At 37.7% G+C, this 23,994-nt stretch overlaps 1 protein-coding gene across 2 annotated transcripts; it reads right to left on the reverse strand.

Annotated features, from left to right (window-relative positions):
• Positions 1-11,554: 11,554 nt before the first annotated feature.
• Positions 11,555-23,071, reverse strand: prpf4bb (pre-mRNA processing factor 4Bb). Of its 2 annotated transcripts, none has more exons than XM_058376642.1 (15): positions 22,973-23,071; positions 21,161-22,390; positions 20,175-20,321; positions 19,905-20,060; positions 19,532-19,613; positions 19,199-19,409; positions 18,268-18,341; positions 18,062-18,152; positions 17,686-17,833; positions 16,995-17,132; positions 16,544-16,697; positions 15,727-15,841; positions 15,435-15,586; positions 15,229-15,315; positions 11,555-15,042 (listed from the first exon to the last, which is right to left on the reverse strand). In XM_058376642.1, the coding sequence occupies exons 1-15, from the start codon at positions 23,017-23,019 to the stop codon at positions 14,839-14,841; spliced, it is 3,036 nt and encodes a 1,011-aa protein (XP_058232625.1). In that variant the 5' UTR covers positions 23,020-23,071; the 3' UTR covers positions 11,555-14,838. The 2 variants fall into 2 exon arrangements, with proteins under 2 accessions (XP_058232625.1, XP_058232626.1); XM_058376643.1 differs by having other exon boundaries at positions 22,991-23,052.
• Between the last annotated feature and the right edge of the window lie 923 nt (positions 23,072-23,994).

Genomic DNA, 23,994 nt, shown 5'->3' on the forward strand with positions numbered 1-23,994 from the left:
GTTGTGGCACAATCAGCGATGTCATTATGGATGGAAAGAAAGAAAGGAGATGTGAGTTGGTTGATTCAGTAAATTAGCTCAGGTCACGATAATCATATTTTCATGAAGATTCTGTGTAGCATGAAAAAAGTTCACTTTAAACCACACATTTTCTGTCAGCAATGTATGACAAGCAGACTCTGGATGCTAGTTTAATGTTAGACTCAGTATGATCATAACTACATATATAAATTTTATATATATTTATATTATTTTATTCATATATATATATTTATTATCCTGTGCACCAAATAAGTAGTGTATCTATTGTGTTATCAATTTCCCCATCCTTTTGGATTACAGAAGTAAGGATTACAGATGGTTGTTTCTAACCTGCTATAATACAGTGTTGGACACATAAAATGATCTACTTTAGGTATTTGTGCTGCACAGAAAATTAGCACCAGGAATGTAAATATTTTAATTTGTTCATAAACTAAGGGTGGTTGTTTATGCATGAGAGACAATCATTAAAGTAATTATCAACATTTTCATATAATTCCATATTAATTTTGCTGCTGTCTATCTGCAATTGATATTACAAAATAATGATGTAACACACACAGTTGATAAAAGCCTTTTTGCTTTTTCTATTCTAAACAGCAGTTTGGTGGATGTGTTTCTGACAAACAACCCCTCCAAATCATTGAATTCAGGGGTTGGGCTCGGCCCCTTAGTTCTAGTGAAAGGAACTCTTAATGCTTCAGCATACCAAGACATTTTAGACAATTTCATGCTCCCAACATTGTGGGAACAGTTTGGGGATTACCCCTTCCTGTTCCAACATGACTGCACACCAGTCCTGTGCAACAAGTGATTTATTTTATTTTAACAGTGGCAATTGAGTCTCAAATTATTTAAATTTTATTCACACAAAAAACATTAATGGAACTTTTTTGACTTTATTAGATGATTTTCTCAAGTCTTGGTGATCGGCCCCTATTAAACAATAAAGAAAGTAAGATATCTTTTTTATATACACAGTTTAGTAGCCTACTATTCTTTTTGGCAGCATTTATCATTAAAATCAACTTAATTATTTCCTTGATCACCATAGTCTCTAAATGTATTTAAATGCAGGCAATGGGATTCAAATCAAAAATATTTTCCCTTATTTTGTGTCCCCCCACTTCTCAAACCAAAGTTACACCCTTGGCAGTAAGGTACACTATATTGCCAAAAGTATTCGCTCACTTGCCTTGACTCGCATATGAACTTAAGTGACATCCCATTCCTAATCCATAGGGTTCAATATGACGTCAATCCACCCTTTGCAGCTATAACAGCTTCAACTCTTCTGGGAAGGCTGTCCACAAGGTTTAGGAGTGTGTTTATGGGAATTTTTGACCATTCTTCCAGAAGCGCATTTGTGAGGTCACACACACTATGTTGCTGAGTCGTCACCCATTCACCCTGCTGTGAGGGCTGTAATGCCGGAGTTGGGGGGTTACTAACTCCACCTAAGGCATCCAGAATTCCTCCTACAGATACTACATTGCTCTCACTATCACTAACCCTCTCTAGTGTCTGGATGCGCACCTCTAAAGCTAATATCTTCTCCGTCAGAGAGCTAACTAGCGTACACTTATCACAAGTAAAATTAACACTAATAAAGGAGGAAGAATTACTAAACATCCTGCAGCTCACACACTGTACAAGCTGAAAGTTAGTCATACTGTATGACCTTTGAGTGAATTTATCCAGATAATAAAGAGATCCGGAGAGGGTTTTCCTCTGATTGCTGTTTGAAAACCGGAATAAAAGGCTTCTCCCGAGAGAAAACAAAAGAACAATTAACTGCAATATGCAAGTAAAGATTTAGAAAACGAAACCTGACAGCATAAAATAATCCAACTACATCTTCTACATAGGATGTAGTCTACCTGTGTGCTCCTACCTCCACTCTATGCTCCTCCCTCTTCTGAAAATAAGTGTTAACCACAGCCACGTCCATCCTCTTAGCAAAGTCCACTACCCTTCAAGGTTCCTTTCCTTAACTCCAAACTTGCCCATCACCTCCTCATCACCTGTGTTCCCCTCACCAACATGTCCATTAAAATCTGCTCCTATCACCACTCTCTCACCCATGGGAATACTCTCTACCACCTCATCTAATTCACTACAGAACCTCTCTTTCGACTCTAACTAACAACCAACCTGTGGGGCATAACCACAAACAACATTCATCACCCCTTCAATCGCTAACTTCAGACTCATCACCCTATCTGACACTCTGTTCACCTCCAGAACATTCCTCACAAACTCCTCCTTCAGGACCAAGCCTACCCCATTTCTCTTACTATCCACACCATAATAAAACAGCTTGAATCCTGCTCCTATACTACGAGCCTTGCTACCCTTCCACCTGGTCTCCTGTACACACAGTATATGCACCTTCCTTCTCTCCATCATATCAGCCTTTCCCTGTCATAGTACCAACATTCAGAGTACTGACGATTCGCATGATTAAGTTTGCCAATGTTTTATGCTGGATGCCCTTCCTGACGCAACCCTCTCTATTTATCCGGGCTTGGGACAGGCACAGAAGTCACTGGACTGTGACCCCAATGGCTAGATTACAGTTGAGATATGAAGACTGGAAAAACATAGCCTTGTCTGATGAGTCTCAATTTCTTAGGATGGTAGAGTCTGAATTTGGTGGCATCAACTTGAATCCATGGACCCAACCTGCCTTGTATCAAAAGTCCAGGATGTTGGAGGTGATGCAGTGGTGTAGGGAACATTTTCCTGGCACACTTTCGGCCTGTTAATACCAATCTGTACTGGTGCATATGGAAACCTGGGCTTTTTCAAGACCAATGCCCCATAATGGAGGAGGGGGTGTTTTCCTAACCTGATTTGTGGTTGTTAAAGAGGCATATGCAGGACACTTAGACCAAAGAGAAAATTACTTTGCCTTGTGATGGTGCAAGAACTCTGTGGTTGTTTCAAATTATTGTTTATTGCTGATAGTGTTTATGACAGTTTCAGACCATTTTATTTACTATGAGAATTCACCACTGTATTCATAGTCAAGGTGCACATTCCCCCAAGTGCTTATGCTTAGACACCTGGAGAATTCTTACCCAGGATGGAATGTTTATTGTCATTCGAGATTTCAACCATTCAAATCTTAAATCAGTGGTCCATCAGAATATGTACTTTCAAACAAGAAGTGAATGTGTTGGGTGTTGTTTACACAAACATCCCCAGTGTATACTGTGCAGAGCCCAGGCCATCACTAACTATGAGACAACTTCACCTGACTGAGACAGGGATGCCTGAGGTACAGAAAGACATGGCAGTGAGGAAGACAACCTCCCTCCAAACAACTGGGTGCTTTGTCTACAAAGATTTAACCCACAGACGGTTGCTGGAACTGACAATATTCCTTGAAATGTTTTCAGGGGATGTGCAGACCAGCTACCTTATTTCCAACATGCTTCAGGACCACAACCATGCTCCCCATGCCAAAGAAGTCTTCAGTGTTCTGCACAATGACTGTTGTCCCATTGTACTCACAACCATCGTCATGAAGTGCTTCAAGAGGCTAGTCATGAGGCATATCAAGACCCTGCTATCATCCCAACTGTGGCCATTGCCACCACTCTCCATCATATGTATGAATGCTCTGCAACTGGATCCTGGACTTTCTTTAGTCAGTCTGGATCAGGAGCAGTATCTCCAACACCACCACACTGAGTACTGGGGCAGGTCAGCACTATGTGCTCTGTCCACTGATGTTCAGTCTGCTCACTTAAGACTGTGCAGCAATGCACAGCTTGGACCAAATCATCAAGTTAGTCAGTTACATGATTGTGGTGGGTCTCATCAGCATAAATGATGAGTCAGCATACAGAGTGGAGGTACAACAGCTAACAGCCAGGTGTAGAGTCATCATCTTGTCTTTGACCATGGAGAGATGATGTTGAATTCAGGAAAGCACAGAGTAACCATTCTCCACTGAACATTGATGGATCCTCTGTGGATAATGAAGGGCACTAAATTCTTTCATGTCAGGATCTATAGTAATGATTGACAATAACATGGATCAAATGAGATTGCTGAGATGGGAGGGACTCATGGTGAATCTAAAGAAATGATTGGACTAGTTGAAGTACAGTATCTGGGGTTCCACTTGAGGCATGGGCAGGTGCATCCCCAAATTGAGAGACAATAGGAATTGCACCCTGCCCGAGAACCAAAAACCAAAAAGGATGGCTTACTGATTATTATTGTAGCATTTGTGGCCAATTATTCAGATGTTGCCAGGCTACTGATCTCACTAAAAAGGGAGCCCTAAATCTGGTCCAGTGGACAGAGCCATGCAAACATGGCTTTGATTCGGTGAAAGCTATGCTCTTTGGGAAACCACTTTTACATTCTCCTGACTTTTCTCTCCCTTTTGTTTATATTTTTATATATGTTTGTGTATACAGCTCTGGGAAAATAATAAGAGACCACTGCCCAATCTCCAGATTTAAACCCTATTGAAAACCTCTGAGATGTCATCAAGAGGAAGATGGATGGTCACAAACCATCAAGCAAAGCTGAGCTGTTTGCTTTTTTGCAAAAAGAGTGGTATAAAGTTACCCAACAGCAATGTGAAAAACTGGTGGAGAGCATGCCAAAAAGCATGCAAATCGGGGTTATTTCACCAAATACTGATTTCTTAATGTTATTTAGCCAAAGCATTAACACAATTTATTTACAAATTATTTGCATTTTGTTTTATTTGAGTTATTAAAGTAAATACTGCATGATCTTGGGTTATTTTGATGTGTTGTCATTTCCTTTAAATATATACTCTAAATAAAAATAGTTATATTTTGAATTTAGGATAAATATTGTCAGCATTTCACAAAAAATGAAACAAACTGTTCATTTCAATACATGCACCTCTAAGAAAAAAAACATAAGAAACTGATTATTTTGCAGTGGTCTCTTATTTTTTTCCAGAGCTATATATATATATATATATATATATATATATATATATATATATATATATATATATATATATACATACATACATACATACATACATACAGCTCAGGCCACCTTCTTTCATTGCTCTGTGGTCCAGTTCTGATGTTCACATGACCATTGTTGGTGCTTTTGGGGGTGCACAGGGGTCATCATGGGCACCCTGACAGCTATGCAGCCCATTATGCAACAAACTGTGATGCACTGTGTATTCTGACACTTTTCTATCAGAACCAGATCACCTTTGGGATAAATTTGACTGCTAGCCTGGTCTTCTCGTCCAGCATCAGTGCCTGACCTCACAAATGTGCTTCTAGTGGAATGGCCAAAAATTCCCATAAACACACTCCTAAACCTTGTGGAAAGCCTTCCCAGAAGAGTTGAAGCTATTATAGATGCAAAGGGTGGGCCAACTCCATATTAAACCCTATGGATTAAGAATGGAATGTCATATAAGTTACATTATTTTCTGTTTAGTGTCACCCAAATGAGGATGGGTTCCCTTCTGAGCCTGGTTCCTCTCAAGGTTTCTTCCTTTCCATCCCAGGGAGTTTTTCCTTGCCACTGTTGCCACAGGCTTGCTCATTAGGGATAAAATAGTCTAATTATAGAATTTAATAATTTATTCTTATTTCTAGTTAATTAGTTATTTTTTATTATTATTTTTCATTTTCCCCTCCCCTTTCTCTGTTTTCTTCTTTTGTAAAGCTGCTTTGAGACAATGTTCATTGTAAAAGGCGCTATACAAAATAAATTGAATTGAATTGAATATAAGTTAATTTGCATGTAAAGGCAGATGTCCCAAAACTTTTGGCAATATAGTGAAGCTACTCTAGAGATACAACCATTAATAAACCTAGGTAACTTAAAACTAATACCAGTTGTTTCATATGACTCGATTGAACCACATCATTTGCAAATATATATACTCCTCAATGCTTTTCTGATTGGGAGAGTGTATCTGGTGTGGTTACAATGCCCAGTGACTTATGCAGTTGCACAGATGTAGATGGTTTCGGGCAACCAGTTAAAAACTGTTTCTTCTGTGTTGTGTTGAAGAACCTTGGACGAACAGACACTGCTCTGAAGACATTCGGTCACCTAAAAAATTTTATTCCATGGCCTGACAAAAATAATTACTATGTGCTCCAATTTCCAGATTTGGATAAAGGGTAAAAAACTCAAAAGGGGTGAAACTGCAAAAATATAAACACAATTAATAAAAATAATATTAAACACAAGTTAAGATAAAAATAAAGACACAGAAGTGATAAACAATATAAAGATAAAATAAGATAAATAAGATTATTAAGATCACAGATTAAACCAACTTCCCCATACAGTCACATGATGGAAAGGGAAAAGGTGGAGCCAGAACAGGAAATTCTATAGAGCCATAACCATTAAAGGAAAGCACTCACCCAAACACCACTTAAGTGTGTAGGTTTGTGTAATTTTGTAATTCTATACACATTTAACAGTATAATATCTATACGAGTTACAACAAGTATTAAAAAAGGTTACACAAGAAATTGCAGGAAATGATACTCAGACAGTATTATTAAACACTCTAATACAATAAATCATCTTAAACATTGACTTGATTAGTGTACAGCCTTAATAGCTCTGCCAAGCCTAGTAGTGTAGTGAGTGCTGAGATCATTGTCAATCATCAGATCACATGAACTTGCAGGACCTGAAACAGCAGGTGGAAAACAACAGGTATATCAGCTTGTATATTGGAGAAAGATGGAGCAGGACAAGACACAACCCAAGAAGAAGTATAAGCACTATCACAAACAGTTAAATGAAAAATGTCATACATAGGCTCCACACATAACAAATCATCACTGACAGTACTACTGACTCAATCGCATCACATGCGGATTGGGCTAGTGCAGGACAGGACTATCTCACACACTTCCAACAACAGAAGGATCACCCACTGTAATGGGCAAAGGGAGAAAGTTAACTGGCAACAGGAAATTCTGATGCACCACACACTCATTACCCGATCTGTTATGAATCTTGTCATGAAGGCTGGGTTGGAAGCAACAACAGTATACATCAGACCTGGGCATTTTACGGCCCGCGGGCCACATCCGGCCCTTTGGACGTCCCTGTCTGGCCCGCGTTAAGTCAGTCATAAACATAAATGAACAAGTATTTATGCCGTGCACGCAATACAACTGTGTTGCTTGTTTTCAACAAGACATGGACTGCAAAATATTTATTTACAGAAATCAAAGGTAAAGCCGTGTGCTTAGTTACACAGTGGTACACAGGTCGCTGTGTTCAAAGATTACAATCTGAATCGCCACTACGTGACCAGACACGAGGAGAAATACAAGAACTTGTCTGAAGAAGAGAGCGCAAAGGAGTCGGAGGCTATGCTAGCCATGCTGCAAACCTGACAAGGACTTTTTACAAAACCTCCCACACCCAGAGATGTAGCTGTCAAGACAAGTTATGTCATATCTCACAAAATCGCTAGAAATGTAAACCATTTTCTGACGGAGAGTTTAAGGAGTGTATGGTGGACTCTGCTGCCCTGATATGCCCAGAGAAAAAGGGAGCATTCGAGAACGTGCCCCTCTCCCAACGCACTGTAACGAGAAGGGTTGAGGACATCGCGGGAAATCTGGAGCTTCAGCTGAGGAAGAGAGTGGTCAACTTTGACCATTTTTCACTGTCCCTGAATGAGAGCTGCGATTTACATGACACTGCCCAGCTACTCATCTTCTTACGTGGGATCACTGCAGACTTCAAAATCACGGAAGAGCTGGCAGACTGGATTTTTCTCACTGAACAAGTAAAATGAACTGAAAACAAGCACTTATTGCTTTTTGAATGAAGTTGAGCAGTTGCTTATCTTTAAAATAATGCAAAACATCTTTTCAGTATTTGTGAAGATTAACAAGTTAAAAATAAAATGAAACAGTGATGCAATGATTGTTTTTGTTTTAAACTGTTTATTACTTCGATAGGATCATTTTCCTCTTTGACCTACACAACAATTCATAAATTTACATAAATATTTACAGAATATCCTTATTCTTCTGATTACCAGTAGCAGCTAATCAAAATATATAATTTATTGCTTTTTAGAATGGGAGAAAATTAATAATGAGCAGAATTAAGTTCAAGTTATCGTTGGTTCGGCCCTCCAACACAGTTCATATTTGTTATGTGCCCCCCTGTAGAAATTAATTGCCCAGCCCTGGTATACATGATAGGCTCCCATTTATTGGCAAGGCATTTATTGGGTCTACAATCCTGGTTAGTGAGAAAAACCTGATCATCAACCAACAAAGGTAGTCTCTTGTCCTTCTTGTTATACTGGCTAGACTGATGTGTCTGTTCTGCAGCAGAATTTCTTCTGGGCTAACACCATAGGAAACTGCAGATCACTGACAAGAGAATGAATATAGTCATTTTAACACAAATCGAGCCATGTTGGACGCTTCAAGGTTAAATGAGGCTAAATCTCCTTCTGCAGAAGATTCATCTTCTGGTTCTATGACAACTAAGATGCTAGAATGTCCTAATGCTGCTTGTTTAGCTACTTCAATAAGACTTGCCAAACTAAGAATGCTATTGCTTCACAAGCCTCACAAAGCCTATTTCTTCATCCTTCTTGTCAAGGGTTACCCTTACTCCATTAAACCAATAACAGAAATGGTGTTCAAATCTAATCGATTGATCTTGGCTTTCAGTAGACTCAGGTGTGGCTTCTGCTCGGTTGGAATGAAAACCTGCACCCACACCGGCCCTTTGCAGATAAGATTGGACACCCCTGCTTTACAGACTGACTTCACACACACATGCCACCTGTTATGTGTCAAAATCCCTGCCAATGGAAATCATAGCTAGGTATAGTATTGCACAATCAATTGACAGCGATAGTAATTCACCTTTAACATCCACAGCGACTCAGAATCTCTGTCAATATCTTAACTTTCAGTGGAATTTTCACATTCCCTACCATCTGCAAAGTTCAGGGACAGCAGAAAGAAAGAATAGGACCATTAAGGACTAAAGCATTACTACAAGAAAGAGCCAAAACTGGATGGATCTCCCGCTCTCAGTTCTTTCACATGAAATCTCAAACTGGGCTTTTGGTTTCTCTATTACTTTCTCTCAAATGTATGTTGCATTATCATATGAAATGACACCTTCAAAAAGGTCTTGAACTAATCAAGTAGGTAGAACAGTACTATGGTGCACCTGTAGGTAAGACTAGGTAAGATTAGGTAGATTAGAAAAACTATTCCATTTTCTTCCAAATCCTTCAACTCACTGACAAGTAGTGTTCAGGATTCACTTTACTTTAATTTTATTTCTATACTGCTTTTAACACAAAGGGAAATGTCACAAAGCAGAATATGCAAATTCTAAATTTCTAAATTTTAAATGTATCTCTAATGAGCAAGCTGGAGACAATGGTGGCAAGGAAAACTTGAACTGTACCAGACTCAAGAGAAAACCAACATCATCTCGATGACAATGCATAGTGTGATTAGAAAATAATTCCCCTTATATAACTGTGTACAAAAAAGTGCAATTGTGAACTGTTGTAGACATGAGTGCAAAAGTGCCCTCCGCTGTAGCCATCACTATTAGACGTACCATCAAATAGCCTGCACCTTCTGATTGAGGGCGGAATATAATGTTCATGTATATCGTAGTAAGACCTTTGAGTGGTTTATAGGTTAATAGTAATACTTTTTAATTTTGACTGGGAGAAAATACAAAATTTGACTGAAACAGTACTGTACATGTTCTGTTCCACTACCTATATACACCTGCCTAATATTGTGCTGGTCCCCCTTTTGCTGCCAAGCTGCAGTTTTGGACATGCTCTGATCCAGTCATCTAGACATCACAATTTGGTCCTTGTCAAACTAGCTCAAATCCTTACACTTGGCCATTGCCCCTGCTTCTTACACATCAACTTTGAGGACACTTGTTGCCTAATATATCCAACCCACTAACAGGTTATTTAACGGCACCTGTCAGTGGTCATAATGTTATGCCTGATCAGTGTATAACCCCTAGATGTTTCTCACACTGTGCGTCCCAACCTGTACTGGGTCATAGAATTTTGGGCTTCTCTTGAGAGGCATAATGAAATGATTATCTTGGGTGATTTCAACTGCAATTGGCTTGACCGCGCATCTTACATTGATAGCAATTTATTTGGTAGTGTAACTCTCACTTAATAAAATAATGAACCTACTTGAGCTGGTTACTGGTGTTTATTGTTGTTAGGCTGGATAAGTGTCACTCATTCATTCTGGTGCTATGCAAGACTCTAAGTGACCACTCTTATATTTTCTATTTGGAAAATTAAAATTTAAAGTTTTTTCCTAAACATGTAAAAAATGAGACAATGTAAAATGTGAATGTAAATTGTTTTATTCAATACTTAATTGATGTCACCTGGGATAGATTTCTGGGTAGTGTAATTGATAAACATTCCACCATGAGAACAATTAGAGAACTGGATCCGTTCATATCTGATTAACCTCTTCAAGCAAAGGGTTAAAGCCTGGGCCAAATATCATTATATTAGAACTGTGCTGATTGGGAAAACTACAGACAATTGAGGAATTTATGTAAAATGAAAACAAGAAATGCTAAATCCAGCTGTTACAAAGATACATTTTCTCAGGATTTTAATAACCCTAGACAGTTTTGGAATAAATTAAACCATGATTTTAATAAAACAGTATTTTAATAAACAAGTATTAATCAAATTTGAAGTAATGATGAAATTATTACTAATCTACTAATTACTACTATTACTAATTACTAATCCATTACTTATTTGCCAAGCCTTTAGTTAGCATTCGTTTTCTGTGTGGTTCCCAGCACTTGAATTCATATGTAATCATTTTCCTGTTGCAATTATTTGTACTCTTGCAAAAATATTTTTAAATTGTTGCAAAAATGTTATCTTTAACATAAAATTCTTAACTGTCACTCTCCTAGAAATGTGAGTATTATGCTGTAGAACAGGGAAGAAAAACTATTGTTTATGTCAACCAGAAGGGAATATGTTCACATGTTCCATGACAGGTGTTCTTGTATATGTTCAGTGTTGCCTTTTAAGGTCACTTTGTATAAAACGGTCAGTAGACCTTTGATCAGATAGAATCTGAAATGAGTTGGAGCTTCTCTTTATTTGAAAATATCAGTTTACGTTCATTTAAATATTCTGTGTCTTGATCAACTGAGTTAAGCTAAGACTGTTGCTCTAGTTTGAAGGGATGATGTGTCTTGCCACTGTTTTCTGTATCATATACAAATTTGACTGGCTAGATTTTACACAATTTAGTTTGCTAGAAAAAAAGAAAAGAAGAGAAGAAAGTGCTGTTGGTGCTGCCTATTTAAAATAAATGTTGAGTTACATTGTTCATTTTTATATTTTCTAAGTCTCTTCTTTTCCATATAATTTTAAATAGCTGCATTTTAGTTAACCGAATCATTCAGTATATTTGTAATGAAGCGGCTGATGCAGCAAATGATGAATCCATTTGCTGGGTTTATTAGAAAAAACACACAGGACAAACAAAACCAAATCGGCAGACAGTAAATCAGCATACCAAAAAGCAGGCAAAGAGGCCATAAACCAAGAAAAGCAAAAAGCACAACAAACAAATCCAAAACTCGAATAATCTGTGAAAGGTGAGCAGAGACGAACACAAATGGCAAGCAAGGCAAAACAATGAAACGGCTTAGAATCGCAGGTAAACTGACAATACTTTGTTGGAATGAGAATGGTTTAAATCTTCATTACACAGAAGTGCTCTGGCAACAGCACCCTCTAGCATATCGGACTTACTGTTAAAATATTTTGTATAGAATATCACAATAATGCTGCTAATCAAGGTTAGACAGTGCTGAATTCATAGTATCAACAATGCAGCTGTTAATATGGTCTATTTACAAAAATGAGTACATTGTACAGTATTTGGATTATGATGGTATACCATTGTTACTGCAATAAAGTACAGCACTATATTGTGTATTAGTACATGGTGTTATAACAGTAATACTGTCGAAAAAACTGTAATGTACTGGCATCCCTGCTACCAGTAGTCTACAGTGAAATCAAGAAAATACAGTAATGTATTTAGTATTATTATAGTAACGTACTGTAAAATAGATAACAGTAGGAGAACTGTAAAATTAACAGTAAGCTTGTACTGTTATTGTACTGTTTATCTACATGGCAATTGATTACAGTGATATATTTGTTAGTGTATTGTCTGCTAAGTATAGATTTATGCTCTTCTTTGCACAGGGTGCTGTATCAGCATTAGAACCATTTGAAGAATTTGGTTGTAAATTTTTGTCTATAGCCAATTTACTGCACTGCTTCAAAACCACTGTACCAGTTATTATATCTTATGATGATGCCTATTGTGTGATTGAATTTTTAGCAGATGTATTCTTTAACATAGCATCTTAACACTGCTCTATAGTATACAGCTACAGAAGAAATTTATAACCCAGAAGAGGATGTGCTCTTGTCACCCTTGGTTTGCTCATTAATATGCTATATCCAGATTTCTGTGCATCTCCTTTCTGACAACAACCATTGTTAAATGGCCAAATGAAAAATGACAATTACAAATGAAACTGAATTGAAGCACGAAAGGTCAACAGATCCCTGGTTACATGTTTCAATTATCATTTTTCATTGTGACCATTACTGATGTGTATCATTATAATAATAATGATAATGCTCATCATTCTTTAATAAATGTTTTCATTGGCAACTCATTGGTTATTATAATTTCATAAATTGTAATTTCATAAATCTTTCCAGTTCAAAGCCAAGTTCAAAGATCATTTGATAATACATTTGATTAGAAAAATCATGCTTTACAAAAAGCACTACAGGGGATAATTACACTTAAACATGGTCAGGATGCATCCCAATTATGAAACCCTTGCCAGTGAGATTAAGTAACAGGCTCTATCGTGTGTAGAGTTTTGCCCCATACTGGCCTTTATGGCCAGTGCTACAAATGTAATTAAAATATCTTCCCTCACTCCCTTTCTAACAGCTGAATACTTGCAAAAACACACCTTACTCAATTTATAAAGGGTACAAACACCTAGTGTAATAGGTTATAATACAATAATTAATATTGTGCAGCTATTGCACAATATTAGCATAACCAAGAAAAATCTTACAATACAGGGCTGTGCAAAAAACATAAAGACAAACAAAATTTTAAACACTAATCTTATGCAGCTTCACACACATGATCTAGGAAATTGGCAAATTGGTGGGATGATATATAATGATAAAATCGTTTTTGTACATACACCTTACAAATAGCTTCTTGGAATGCATCCGAGTGATATTAAGGTTTAATTGCTGGTTAAATTCAATGAGATACTCCAAGTATAAAATACTGTTCTGAAACCGGGATGTACATAAAGACCAGAAAAGGGCTGGGCAATATGACAATATTAATATTATGATGTTAATTATTTGAAGCAATACACTGGTAGCACTATATTTTGGTAGCACTATATTGGAACTGTTATATGGTACAGCCCTGATCCGTTTTTTTAATCTACAATTCAGTTTTTGATGCTCTCTCATTTCTTTTCTTTACTTTTTTTTCTTAGAAGTAGAGGTTTTGAATAAAATATTCTGCATTTAAAATATAAAGGAACTTGACATTGCACCTACAGTAATCATAAAGATGGTTCTTTTAATATTTAGCCAAAACTGTTAATAGATATCCCACAGGAATTACTATAACTGTATACTATACTAGAACTGCTATATTAAGACTACTCAACAAAAAAAATTAGGAAATTTTGTCATTAGAAAGTCTGGACTAGAACCTGTTCATTCAGTGCACCAAATTCTGCATGTAGTGCAGTAATAAATAACTAAGTACACTATCAAACTTCCAGTGGATGTCAGTAACCTCATGTGGCTTTCAAATATATCAGTGTTTTGCACAGCAATATGTGGCTGTTCCAGATTTATAAATTATTTTAAATGTAAACTGTTTTTGATTCACAGCAAGTTCCTCGTGTTTGACATCTTGCTGTTGCTCAGTTAGAAATGTGTCCCAGAATAGCTCATATGAACTTGTAAAACACTGTACCATTGTCAGCGTAAAATCCTGTCAGACTCGAATATTTCATGTGTGGCACATGATCTAGTGGATGTTGCTTTTAATCTTCCAGATGTGCATAAGTAATGCTGGCAAGTATGTGAACAATGCCACTTTTGTGTTTCACACTGCTTACATATGTGCATGCATATTCAACATCATGATTAACCAGTCCTTACTGTTGTTCCCATTAAGTTTTTACAGACATCCACAGATTAAAATAGGTGATAAATCAAAACCTAACAATAGCAGAAAAAAAGCTCTCAGTTTCATGTGAACATGTAATTGGATTACTTACAATAAAAACCAGATAATTCAAAGAATGTTTATGAGCTGAACAAGAAATGCTTATAAACCAAACAAAAAGGAAAAAATATCTCCAATGGTTCCAAAAATTCTAAGATATAGTTTGTTGGTTCAGTCCAAAGCCAGTGCTGTGGTTAAGAACCCTACATCTGTTAATCTGCTTCCTTAAGAGCTCAGCTCCACCCACTTAACTTGTCCAACATTGCTAACCATCCATTAACAAAATCAACAAAAAAATGTGCATTAGACTGGGATCATAACTAAACTTTCATAAGATGGTGGATATCCAGGATAAAAGCTGGCAGGCCTCTGCAATTCTAGTGGAATGGCAAAAAAGTCAGACACAAGAAAAAGGTCAGATCTTGTCCTGAATAAACAAATGCTGCAGGGCTTGATTTATACTGATGCGTTTAGCTGGGTCCAACATCAGGGTGCCATCAAGCAGATCCTTCAGCTGCATCACTTTTTTTCTCTGCTCTTCTGGGAGTCTCTGGCCACCAATCAGGTCTGCCAGCAGGTCTTTTGTGGGGTTAATAGTGCTCATCACAGTAACTTTCTCCTAAAAAAAAATAAAAATGTATGCATGAGTATTGGGGAGTATAATGGTGTATAAATAAGCAAGTTGCATTAGACATTAACAGATGTTTTACAATAAGTAGTATCAGTGTAGCAGTACTGTTTCTTTTCATTGCTCTTACCACACAATGTATACATTATATTATGTATATTAAGAATTTGAACAAACCCTTTCAGTCACTTTATCCACTTCTATGTACAGAAAGTTTAGGTTCTGGTCGAAGTGTTGGTCTTTAAACAAACCTTTCCGAATCATCTGAAGACAGCAAAGAAATAAAAGTGCTAAATGCAGTATCAGAAAATGCCACCCTGTAAATATCACAAGCACTGAAAATATAAAGCAGCATGACTGTTTAACCATAGTGCAAGTCAGACCTTGTTGGGCATCTTTCCTTTAAGATCCATGGCCAGTTTGATCATGTGGTTGTTGGAGGAGCCAGGAAACAAGATCTTTCCTGTATAAAGCTCATACAGAGTGCAACCTACTGACCACATATCAATTGCATAATCATATGGCTTCCCGATGACTACAGGTGAAGAAAAACAAATATTGTTCCACCTTGCATAAATTTCAGTTCCATTTCCAGTAAAATTCAGACATTTATGATTATTATTATTGATATATTGATTTTTTTACAATTTAAAGAAACTGAGTAGGTGAGCTTACTGATCTCAGGAGCTCTGTAGAACCTGCTGACCAAGTAAGGTGTAATGTCGTTATCAGCCACATGTGAGGCTGAACCAAAATCACAAAGTTTGAGGATGGTCTTTGATTCATTTACCTGCAACAGTAAAGCACTGGTGAGAAATAAATCAGTAACTCTAAAGAGTTAACATCCTGGTTTTATAAAAATGTTTCACCATGTTATAAGATGACAATGACAAAACACTCAACCGGTTATGGTTACTAAATAAATAATAAACATATCGTTTGACTCATATTTTGTGATCGTCTACATTCTCAATGAACTTTATTTCTGAGTTCTGTTTTTTTTTTTTTTTTCCCAGCCAGAAATTGCTCAAGTATGCCATCTTTCAGCAGAGGGCTCAGCAAAGAGCTCCTTTTAAGGTCTACTTCCATGGTATGGAAGTAGTGTACATTTCACATAGTGCTAATAAAATATCTGCCACCAGTGTGACTTAAATAAAGAACTAAACCAGCTTAGCACCAAATACCCTATACAGCCAAATCTATGTGGACACCTGACAATCACACCCTTACAGGGGTCATCTCCAAACTATTGCCACAAAGATGAAAGCACACAATTGTCTAGTATGATGTTTTTGTATGCTTTTTGTAAGATTCCCTTTCACTGCAACTAAGGGGCCCAAATGATCAATGTGTACAAAAAGGTGGGCCAAATTTGGAATCAAATGAGTACGATTGTCAGGTGCCCACAAACCTTTATTCATACAGTCTACAAGTATACAAAGAGCAGTCGTGATGTGTATGATTTTTCTGGAGTCTTGGTCATTAAGCTCACCAATATGTTGTCAGGTTTGATGTCAGCATGTAGAATATTACACCGCTTCAGAAGCTTTAAGGCCAGAAAAAGCTGCTGGCTGTATGAGCGAACAGCTTTAATGTGGAGACCTACATCTTTTCCATACTTCTTCAACACCTCACGAAGATTCATACTGCAGGTGACATGAAAGAGAGAGATTATTTTAATATTTTATTAGTTTAGATTAGTTTCTTATTAGTCCTAGATAATGCGGAGTGTCCACCAAGCATACAGGAGACACAATAACTTGCTATAGAGTAAGCACATTTGATCAATTTACAGCCAAAACTACAGTCCAAGCTATGCTGACATAAAAATAATGCACACCAAACAAGCTTGAGCATTCAATAGCTGTGTTCTATAAATACGCAATAACACATCCTCAGGATCTTTTCAAAGCTAATACACATGCACAATTATAATGAGGTACCTAAGTGGCTCAAACACCAGACACAAGTGTTGCTTGTGGTAGAAATGTCTGAAGAGGCGCAAGCAATGGAACTTATCATCTGGATCAGCATCATTAAGCTTCTTTAGAAACTCCAACTCCTTCAGCCCTGTCTTTTGCCTGTGAGCAGAGAGAGACTGTTTGGTTAAGGTCATCATGATGCCTCAAAAAAATTTCAATATAAACCACTAGAATCTCCGAATTTCTCCTACTTTAAACCATAAATTTGTGAATTGAAGTTTTGTAAGTATGCAGTCCTTAATAAACAATAATTTACCCTATTAGCAATCACATTTTTACTTATTTTTTCCATTAAGTCTAGGTATATCTAAGTATAGGGAAAATATTTAGCAGTAGAGAGTGTTTACAATGAGAGAAATGGGAGAAAATTCCCTGGTCATCCCTGGTCACTGTTTAGCACATTAACTTAAGAGTTTACGCCAAGTGTTTTTAGAATGTCTCACATGGAGCTCACACATCCAGTGCGAAACAGACATGGTGATTTTCCTTGCAGATTTCCATCAATTGGGAAAAAAAAAAACCTGGTCGCTCAGTTCAGTAAGAAAATCCTACTTGGAAAAAAATATATATATTTTGCAAGCCTAAAAAAACTTGATTTTTGCCAGATCCCCCACTCCTGTTTATAAATAATGATAAATTACTGTGCATTCACATGAGCTCGTTGTTGCGGATGATCTTGACTGCCACCTCTTGGCCAGCACGGGCAATGTCTCTGGCTCGGACAACATTGCTGAATACTCCCTGCCCTGTGTAACCATAGACATCGTAGCGCTTATCCAGCGTCTCACCAATGTTCACACCTGGTTAACCAAATAGGAAAATGCAATATATAATGTATTTAGTTTAGAAGAATTGCATTCAAACCCAAAAGAACACAGAGGGGAGAAAATAAAAAACAAAAAAACACACAAAGACAAGCATGCTGATATTAGTGTGTGATTTTATAATTATAAGAAGTCTGCATTTCTTTTACTTACCAGCTGCAAAAAACTAGCCATTCAATTTCTTAAACAAGGAACAACACTTACGATAGTATCCTTCAGCATCAGTCCAGTTGTCTCTGAGATTTGGGTTTTCCTTAAAATCTTTGCCAACTCCAACAGCCCTGAGCCTGGCGCTCTGTGGTACACACACACAAAAAAAAGAATAAACAAGAGTGTCTCTGAACAATGTTCATACAGTCACCTGTTGTGGAAAAGCAGTATGTATTTGTTTTCTTTCCCGAAATACTTGCATCAAAATCTGCAGCAAACATGTCATCCGATTCTGTAAACATATCAGGGGCAGAGGATTTCTTTGTGTTGGTTCCTGGTGAGCAAAAAGCAGAACTTTTACATTGACTATGTATATACAATCATAAAATTAAAAATGATAAACAATTAGATATTCAATTATGTGCAATTAGATATATAGTAGGGAGACCTTGACTATAAAATAACCTATGAAAAAAGAAATGGTACACAAAAAAAGAACTTTGAATCAGTTAATTTAATATCCACTTCAATTTCTAATCTACAGAGTTCATCTGAATAAATTAAGAGACCTGTTGTATCAAATATTTGTCATTTTCATTTATAGTAACAATCAGCTACTGTAGTGACTCTCTAAGCTGTGGCTAATCAAAATCAATCGTTTACAACAAAAAATTTTAATCCACAAATTTTGATAAAGCATGGTAAATAAAAGCACAAGACAACAGAATCTCCCTTTACTTTAAGGTGTACTGATTCACCGACATTTCCCCATAATTATCATCATAAACCAAAATGAAACAGGTAAGACTTAACTATTCTCAAGTAAGGCAATAAGGTTATCTATTTAGTATATCTCACTCACCAAGAAGTTGTAAGCTGCTCTTTGCATTTTATCAATGTTCTGGCAAGCGTGGTATTTCTGATTTGGGCATATGGGAGTTTACTGTATTCTGTGTGTGTTTTTTTTTAACTATGAGCAGTTTATGTATTTTCACAAAGAACTCTACAGTGCAATATAAGTAAAGGTGCCAAAATAAACCCTACTAGTACACACTCACTAATGCCTACCTAGAATGTTCAAAGTTCCTAAAACTACAATTATCCTCAAAATTAGCAGGGAGAAACAAAAAAAAACACCCTAAATAAACCAACCACATACCTTCTCTAAGCTGTGAAGGAGCACATACTCACCCTCTTTCTCCTGGGCAATGAGGTTCTGCTTGGCCTTCACATTGGCCTCAAAAGTGTTCACATTTTCACGCTCATACTCCTTAACATCAGCAGCAGCACGCTCCAGGATGTCGTCTGGTGAGGCAGAGCGACTGCGTGTGCTACTCTGGGGACTGTTTGGCTCTGATGCCATTGAGCCCATGTTGCTATCCTCGTTTACTGCCCTGTATTTCTAATGGAGATGGTATTGTCATTCAAATCAGTGTTGGAAACAAGTGAATTTGCTGAAGTCAGCAGATTGCAGAATGAAAATGATCACTTTTATTTAAATGGAAAATATGGTGATAACCCAACCTGCATTATAGCCAGTCGCTGCTGCCGTCGCTTTTCAATCAGAGCCTCCTCATCCTCCTCTTCAGCATCAAAATCTTCCATTCTGAACACAGTAAAATCAATTATACATAATGACCAATACCAGCAAACACAACTTGACCCGATTTTCTCTACACTTCCAGTTCAATTACCCAACAATGAGGAAAAAAGCATTTCAGGAAAAAAGGGACTGACAGGAATAGCCATTATTTTGATGGCACTCAAGATGTTGATATTCAAATTGTGTTTTATGGTACCAGTTACCACAGAGTTTCAAAATAAAGATTGAAGTGCAATGTAACCATATAGTATAGAGTATAGCTCCATAGTCGTCCAACAGACAACTTCTACTCACACATCGTCAGAGGACGAATCTTGATCAACCTTCATGCCCTCTGACAGACTCCCCTTGTATTTGTCCTCGTCTCGACTTCGCCTCCTTCTGCGCTCACGTTCTCTGGATGTGGAGCGACGAACCCTGGTGTGGCCAAACCTCTCTCTCTCACCAGACCTGAAAAGCACCAATAGCTATAGTGTGAGAACTACATTGCCCTCCAAGCTTAAACTGTTTGTAAACAACAGTGACTAGTAGAGAATCAAGACTCCTACACTATCACTCACTAACCTTCGCCTAAAAGGAGATCGACTCCGCCTTCTCGGTGAGGGCCGTGTCTGTCGTCGTGGTGACAAAGACTTTCGTCTGAGTGGTGAGCGACTGACCCTTCGTCGTGCTGGGCTAGTCCTTCCAGTCCCATCTACACGGGAACGTTTCCTAAAGGAGATAGAGATATTCCACTATCATTCAGAAAAAAAAGCAAAAAAATTCTTTTTTTTGTTCACATGCTCCAAAATGGACTCAATCAGTGGATTTATCAAAAACACCTCTGACATATTTATTTAAAAATATAAAAAGAAGTGGGGGAAACAAACCACTGAAATGACCTGGTACTTGTAAGGCTGTTTACACTAGTTACTTTATCTGGGCTGGCTTTTCTTAATGTAACATTATACCTATACTATCAAATAAAATTGTCTTGATATTACTATTTTCTTAATTTAATTAATTTTTAACGTAAAAGTAAATTTTAAGAGTAAAAAATCGTAGATTTGTCATTTGACTGATAATATTGTATTTTAAAGAACACATGTAAGGGGTGAACAAGGTCTTGTTACTTATTTAATAAAAGTTCATAATGAGCTATATTTAAAAACAATCTTTTGGATAAAAGGGCTAATGAACACATTAATAAACTGTATTAGTGCATACTTTGCAAAAGGTTATACTTGTTTAAAAGTTTAAGCAGTATCAAGTGTCTCCTGCAGAATTCTGAGGGCACCACTACTACATGACCAAAATTTTAAAGCATTTTTTCACCTCTGTAACATGTCATATGTCTTACAATTTAACCAATCACATGACTTGATGGCCAGAAGCAGGAAATAAAATGCTCTTGGTGCAGACCTTTTTCATGTGAACCATTTGGCAACTGTCTGAAACCATTTGGCAACTGAAGTTCTGATTACATATGTTTAAACAGATCACTGTGCAAGTTTAATCATGCTACACATCATATAAAGACTTTATTGTGGGCAAAAAAAAAAGTATGATACCTAGATGGCGAGTCTCTTCTGCGATCAGCTGAGTGGCTGTGGCCCCTCCTTACAGGGGACCAGTTTCTGGAAGGAGAATAGCTCTGTTTGGATCCTGATGATGCTGCCGGATGGAACTGGCGCTCCCTCTGGTGGGTGGAAGAACTACAGCGGTGCCGTGGACTTGATGCCCGTCTGTGACACGGTGAGCGGTTCTCCTTTCCTGATGAGGCATCCTTGGATGGCGATTTGCAGGGCCTCTTGTCCCTGTCTGCCTCTGCGTAGCCATCTCTGGAATGAGACCTCTGATTGTGCGAGTGTGCTGGTGAACCTGATCGCTGCCTGCCCTGCTCCTGAGTAGTCCTTTTTTCCTCTGCATGTGGAGAAGGGTGGCTTTCTGCTCTAGCCTCCTTTTCCTCTGCTGAGCACCCCTTTTGATCTATTTTTCTTTCTGCTGAGCACCTTTTGCTGGATGGAGACTGTGATTTCTTTACCCTCTCATGAGATCGATTCTGGCTCTGTGAACTCTTCCTGTCTTTGGATCTGCTGCACTCCTTCGTCTCTTTCCCACTATTACCCAGCCGGCACCCTCTGCTTTCCCTTGCCGCTCTATCTCTCTCTCTAGATCGGCTGTGGCGTTTTGTGTTGGTTTTAATATCTGGCGAGTCACGTCTGGTTTTACCACCCCTATCATTACGGTCCCTTGGTGATCGGGTTTTACCCCCACTTCCTTTGTGGCACTGATCTCCATTAGGGGGCCTCCGTCCCTCTCCATCTTCCTCAGAGCCTGAGTTATAGCCCTGCAGGATGAGGCCCATTCCTGACTGAACCTTACCTTCAATCAGCTGGCTATCCAGCTCAGCTTTGATAAGAGCTCTCTGCTTCTCCAAGTCCTCTAGCAGAGCCCGGTCATCCATATTTGGGTTCTCAGAAGAAGGGGAGGCATTGTCAGCCTTCCTGTCAATGGTTCCCAAGGAGGGCAATACACCCTCTTTGCGTCTGTGCTTCTTATGTTTATGCTTGTGTTTGCGCTTACGTGCCTTCTCTTCCTCTGATGTACGTTTATGCTTTTTGTGCTTACTGCGGTGCTTGTGTTTCTTTTTCTTGTGTTTGCTGCTGCTGCTATGATGTTTGGAAGTTTCATCTTGGTTCCCTCCATTTACCTCTGCACCTTCCTCCTCCCCCCTGTCCTCTTCAGAAATTTCACTGTTTTCATTTCCACTCTTCTGTGAACTCTCCAAATCTTCTTTACTGTTACAAACAAAAAAATCTTAATGTCCAACATATAGAGTATATGCATCGAATTTTTGCCCATACTCTTTCTTTAACTGATCGTTTGTTCCATATCCTAATACAGAAACAGTCGGCACAAATCGAAGAAACACCCTGTACAAATACATGGTATTTGCAATACCATGTAGGCTATACATTAGCATTAGCTAGCGAGCGCCATTAGCTAGACAGTCCGCAAACTAACGCCGAAATGTGTTAATAAAACACTATGTGTAGACTTAGTTATATTTTGATGAATATCCTTAGGAATTGGAACATATCAGAACATAATATTTTATGTGAATAACCTGCAGACAAGATATTACATCTGTTGCAACATCCAACTATTAAACTACCCGCCACTTTAATTGAGGTTGTATGAAATCTGCTAACATTAGTTATGTAGCAACATAAGCTAACTAGCTAGCTAACACATTCACGTTAGCTTGCAATAACTGATAGGAAAACAGCTATATTTATGAGATGAAAAAATACCTTCACAATTCACCCAAATATTCTTGCAACAAATAAAACAACCATTTTACAACCTTGAGAGCTCACCTATTATTCAACCTATACCTTTGTAAGTCCATTTCCACGTCGGCCATTTTCCTCACCTAGTGGCCGCTGTATTTTTCTTCACTGGTGGTAATATTGTGGCGAGAAAGGCAAACTGAAGTATTTCGCCCCCAAGTGTCGGTACATATTAATGTTAGGAAACATTACTCTAGAAAGCAACCAAATTCTAATCCTGAGTCAATTTTAACTATCCCCAATAAACAACACTAGCTGTTACACCCCACACAAAATATTTATGATCATCAAAATATACCATGATCAAAAGAAACATGTGTTAAAGTAATTTATGTTGTAACTTTATTGATGTGTTAATAAATCAGATAAAAAATACTAAAAGCTTCGCTCTGTTGCACAAATTGTTAAAGAATAACTGTCTCGATTACTGTTGTTTGACTAGAAGACCACAGACAGCTTTGATCATGAAGATATGTACTGCTAGGCAGACTATTTTGCATCGCTGAAAAATGAGGGACAGTTAAAAAAAAAGGAGGTAGGATAATAATAATATAATCTAGCTAATGACACTCTGCATATCTAGCTAGCCATAACGAAAACAGACAGACGGCCCAGTTTTATTCTATAAAGGCAGGTCTACCATCTAGACTTCATAAATTGACTTTTACAAAACAACTACCATTTGCTACGTAATCAGTGATAAATTGAAGGCTTTGCAGTTTTTCTTTCCAGAAATTGAAGTGGATGGTCTAAAATTGAACATGCATGCCCTCTTAGGTGTTAAAACATTTTAAAATAACTTAATGTCCAGTGTGCCAATTACCTGAGTTTATATTTGGCTCTTCCTCCATAGGGACCTGTTATTTTCAGTGTAAATAAGAATTGAAAATGGCCAGACAAAACAGATTTCCTTAGAAACCCATCAGTCTATACTTGTCTTGAGAAAGAAATGTTATTCTCTATGAGATTTACCCAAGAAATTAAGGGTTTCCTTAAAACGTGTACACTATAGTCTTCAGAAACATGCTGCAACTGGATCCAATCAGGAC

Source organism: Hemibagrus wyckioides, linkage group LG23, assembly GCF_019097595.1.
Source record: "Hemibagrus wyckioides isolate EC202008001 linkage group LG23, SWU_Hwy_1.0, whole genome shotgun sequence".
NCBI classification, from domain to species: domain Eukaryota; kingdom Metazoa; phylum Chordata; class Actinopteri; order Siluriformes; family Bagridae; genus Hemibagrus; species Hemibagrus wyckioides.